At 36.0% G+C, this 5,029-nt stretch overlaps 1 protein-coding gene across 1 annotated transcript; it reads right to left on the reverse strand.

The window, feature by feature from the left end:
• Window positions 1–759: 759 nt before the first annotated feature.
• Window positions 760–2,113, reverse strand: LOC133791682 (uncharacterized). Its single transcript, XM_062229601.1, has 3 exons — window positions 1,729–2,113; window positions 1,304–1,526; window positions 760–1,168 (listed from the first exon to the last, which is right to left on the reverse strand). The coding sequence occupies exons 1-3, from the start codon at window positions 2,111–2,113 to the stop codon at window positions 760–762; spliced, it is 1,017 nt and encodes a 338-aa protein (XP_062085585.1).
• Window positions 2,114–5,029: the final 2,916 nt, after the last annotated feature.

A 5,029-nucleotide genomic window follows, 5' to 3' on the forward strand; every position in this document is an offset into this window, starting at 1 on the left:
AAGAACCTTTGCCAACCGGAAACAAATCATCTTAGAAATACATTTATAGAGGGTGTTACAACAGGCTATTGGTCGATAATCTATGGCCTTAGAAGGGGAAACATCCTTAGGAATAAGAGATAGGATTGTCCCATTCAACTCAGCAGGAATCACACCACTATCAAAGAACATCAATATCGCTTCAGATATTTCATCTCCTATATCATTCCAGAGGGCTTTATAAAATCCAGACCCAAAACCATCAGGGCCAGGACTCTTGATAGATGGAATACTGAATAAAGCTCTCTTAACATCCTTTTTAGTAAAGGGATGAATCAGGTCTAGTTGTTGTTCTAATGACAAAACAGTACCCTACTGGAAACAGCTCAAATCAACCCGACCAGTTAGAGCTCAACTCTTACCCAGAAAACCTTTAAAATGATTGTGAAAATAAGCAATTACCTCTGTAGGATTCTCAACAATGTGCCCCTCATCAGTTGTAAAACTAGTGATACGATAGCTCATTCTCCTCTGTTTCAGACTTGCATGAAAATAAGTTGTGTTCTCGTCACCAAATCTAAGCCAATTAATTTTTCTTTTTTGCCTCAGGAAACTCTCATACACTTTAGACATTCTAGCATACTCAGTCGCCGCCTCATCCTCTTCTTGCTGTAACAAACTCGAAGAAGGAGTCTGCTGCAACACTAATTGGGCCAACTCATAATTCTGTTTTACTGTTGCATATTTATGAACCACATCACCAATCTGCATTTTGTTGAACTAAATTAAAGCAGGTTTCAGTCTCCTTAATTTCTTAATGATCTTCTGCAATCCAATACCACCAGCTGGTTTAGTCCAAATATTCACGACTGTACTCCTAAAATCCTTATGTTTATCCCACATATTATAGTATCGGAAAGGCCTAACCCCTGTAGTCTGGAATTGTACAGTTTTGATGATACAAAAACAATGATCATATATAGCATCCCAATTAACCCGAGCTTCAGAATTAGGAAAGATATCGAGCCACATTTCATTAACAAAAACTCTGTCTAGCTTAGAAAAGATTCTTGAACCTTCTTTTTGTTTGTTAGACCAAGTAAAAAAAGAACCACTAGATCTTAATTCAATCAACAATGATTTTGCCCTCCATTGACTACTGTCTTCGACTTCCATAGCAGTAACCTGCCTGCCTCCAATACGGTCATCATACTCAAAAACTGCATTAAAATTTCATACAACCAGCCAAGGCCTAGAATTAACATGAGGTAAATGTAACTGAGCCCAGAGATTTTTCCTCTCTTCCGCTGAGTTTCTGCCATACATGAAAGAAAGATTAGCTATTTGATTAACACCCTTTATCTGCACTTCACAATTGATCAGCTGGTCCTGCTCCTGAGAAATAGCAACATGAACTAAATCCTGATTCCAAACCAACAAGATTCTACCTTCAACTGCCCGACTGATGTACCATCTCCAGCCCACGAACACATCATGCATCATCTCCTCAACCTTATTACTGTGAAGTTTAGTTTCAAGAAAAGAACCTAACCCAATTTTATTAACAATGCAGAAATTTAATAAAGATTGTTGCTTATTCTGACTATTTAAACCCCTAATATTCCAACATAAAACATTACACCCCTCCATTAGAATGCTGGTGCTTTTGTGACTCCTTATTTGAAACCATCCCATGCTTCTCCTATAGAATATTAAACTTGTTTTCTCTCAAAGTCAGATCAGTTGTACCTTTTTTCCTTAAACCACCCACTTTTTTAGGGGTAGACCAAGGTTTATCCTTCCCTGTCATTGAACAACTTGCCTCATTTATTTCTTCATTTGTTGTTATCAAAGTAGCCTTCAAATCTCCCTTTACAGCCAGCTGATCTCCCTTACTAGTTGTTTGAGCTTCTTTTCCGGCAACCATTTGATTGACATCCATTGGCTTATTCTCAAGCCCTGACTCACACAGTTCAGTTGCACCCCTAGATTCCCCTTTTTCTGAAATTGTTACTTTCTGTTTTGATTTCCAGACAACCTCTTGAGCATGCTTACAGCTGGATGCAGTATGGCCTAAACACTTGCAACAAGAGCATCGAGTGGGAAGCCATTCAAATTCTATGGCTTGCTCCATCAACTGACCACTCGTAGCAACACTTATAGATTTATAAATTTAACCTCTAGTTTAAGAATATTAATTATAACATAAGGTTTGATTAATATACCTGATTATAAAGATGTCATTTATTATACTATAAGGTTTAGATAGAACTAATAAGAACATGACACTTGTCATGTGCTTGATTGTTGAGAAATTAAGTATTTTTGATGAATAGTTTTATAAAAGAAATATTTAAAAACCCTAGGACCTACCAACAACTTTAAAATCGTATTATGACTCAGTCAAACCTGATTAACCAATTCAAATTAAGCTGAAAAAGCACAATTACGTGTATAATATTTCAGCGTATGCCGATATATCGCAGCTATAGGGGCGATATATCGCCACACGGGGAATACGAAAAACACTCGGGGCATAAGCCCAGGTGATATATCGCCTAAAATGGGCGATATATCGGCCCTAGGGCAATGTTTTCAAACGTTTTTTAAACCGAGCTCATTTCATTCCTTAACCTCTTGACTAGCCTCTGAACATTTTGACCAAGTCTTAAGCCTCTGTTGAACGAATATTCAAATATTTTTCAATTAAAACTCATTATTTTTATTCAATCTAAAAGGAGGTAGTTCACTCCTTGAACTCTATAAATAGGACCTAGTACCCAACCACTTCTCTCATTCTTCAAGCTGTGTTCAAAGCCTTCAAGTTGCTAGGGTTACTATAGAGTGATAAACACTTGGGTTGGGTTATAAGCTTTATCATTTTTAAGCTTTATAAACACTTGGGAAGTAAGATAAATAGTGTGTTTTACAATATTGAGGTGCAATTCGGTTCTAGTACGTCCAAAGGTATTCCTAATCTTAAGTTCATTTATGTATGTTTCTTCAGTTTCCATTAGTTTTCTTTACTCAAATCCCAACTCGTTGTTTTCCATTCTTGGTTAGGTATTTAAGTTCTTTGAACTTAAGATTTCTTTTTGGTAAGTTTCTTCTCGATGGTTTAGTTCTCTTCTTTATCATCTTTTTTCATTAGAATACTCACATTCATATTGTTGGTTTTAGGAGTGTTCAGAATCCCGTCCTTGTTCTCATATCCCGGTATTGGTAAGGAAAATATGATAGATCTTATATGTTTGTATGATATGTTATATTATCTTATGTTGTGTTATGATATGTTAACATTTATAGTATGTTTATAGTCCTTGGGCATATGACTTGTCTAGCTAACAAGCCCCAATAATTTATGGGCATATGACTTGCTTAGCTAGCAAGCCCCACAAATCTATTGGGCACGTGACTTGTTTAGTTAACAAGCCCAAAGAAGTATGATGGCCATCATAGTATATGACATATGTTTGTAGTATATGCTTATGATATATATTATGTATATGTTTTATGATACTAGTAGATTTTCCTTGCTAGGCATTAGGCTCATTCCTTTATTTTTATATGCAGGAAAATAGATTTAGTGGCGGAAGGATTCATGGTAGTTTGGCATGTGTATTGAGGAAGAATGGATTCGATGGACTGCATGAACGATTCGAAGACGACGTTTTTTAGTCTTTTTATTATATTTTTATGTATTTTCCGCATTTGGTTTTGTAAACAACTCCCTTTAGTATAAAGTTATGTTTTATTTTAAAACAATGGGATCCCATACCCCGCATTTATGTATTTCAACATTTACCTTAAAGATTTTAATAAAGTTGTGAATGTTGATTATGTATGTTTTCTCGAAAAAAGTGTATATGTATAGTAGTTTTAATGGTCCAAAGTCTTAGAATTAGTTGGGTCATTACAGCCCCACTGTTGTCACAGTATAGGACTAGTGTCTTATCCATATCTTGTACTATTTCCATATCGAAATAGAACTTCTTGAGCCACACAACCTCCTTAGCTGCTTCACAAGATGCTATATACTCGGCTTCCATGGTAGAGTCTGCAATGCTGGTTTGTTTAATACTTTTCCAGACTACTATTCCTCCTCCAAGAGTGAACACTGATCCAGAAGTCGATTTTCGAGTATCTCTCTCTAATTGAAAATCAGAATCAGTGTAACTAGTGGGGTTCAGATCTCCACCTGAATATACAAGCATGTAATCTCTAGAATTTCTAAGATACTTGAGAATATTCTTCATTGCAATCCAATGACTCAATCCAGGGTTGGATTGATAATTGCTGACTATCCCTACTGCATAACAAATGTCAGGTCTTGTACACTACATGGCGTACATTAGACTGCCTACCGCTGAGGCATAGGGATATTGTCTCATATCTTCCGCTTCCTGAGGTGTTTTGGGACACTGCTCCTTGGAAAGGAATACTCCTGAATGGGTTGGCATATCACCCTTTTTGGAGTTCTACATATTAAAGCGTTCTAGAACCTTATCAATATAAGTTGCTTGAGACAGTGCCAAAGTCTTGTTCCGTCTATCTCTAAGAATTTTAATGCCTAGAACATACTTGGATTCTCCCAAATCTTTCATTCGGAATTATTCAGTTAACTAGTTCTTTACTTTTGATAATGATGTTATGTCATTGCCAATCAGTAATATATCATCAATGTAAAGAACGAGGAATACTACTACATCATCTTTGATTTTTTTATAAACACAAGGTTCATCAACGTTTTGTTAAAAACCAAACGTTTTAATTGTGTCATCAAATATAAGATTCCAAGTTCTAGAATCTTGTTTGATTCCATAGATGGACCTAAGAAGCTTGCAAACTTTTTGCTCTTGACCTTTTATTTCAAACTCTTCTATTTGAGACATGTAAATGGTTTCGTCAAGGTAGCCATTCAAAAAAGTTGTTTTGACATCCATTTGCTAAATCTCATAATCCATGCACGCAGCAATGGATAAGAGTATACGAATGAATTTTAGCATGGCTACAGGAGAAAAGGTTTCTTCATAATCAACTCCTTCTTTCA

The sequence above is a fragment of the Humulus lupulus genome, chromosome 7 (genome assembly GCF_963169125.1).
Source record: "Humulus lupulus chromosome 7, drHumLupu1.1, whole genome shotgun sequence".
Taxonomy (NCBI): domain Eukaryota; kingdom Viridiplantae; phylum Streptophyta; class Magnoliopsida; order Rosales; family Cannabaceae; genus Humulus; species Humulus lupulus.

Coding starts and splice junctions, on each gene's coding strand:
- LOC133791682 (XM_062229601.1), bottom strand. CDS start 2,113: ATGGAGCAAGCCATAGAATTTGAATGGCTTCCCACTCGATGCTCTTGT. Junction 1,527..1,728: donor GGGTGGTTTAAGGAAAAAAG/GTACAACTGATC, acceptor AAATTGGGTTAG/GTTCTTTTCTTGAAACTAAA. Junction 1,169..1,303: donor ATAGCTAATCTTTCTTTCAT/GTATGGCAGAAA, acceptor TATTGGAGGCAG/GCAGGTTACTGCTATGGAAG.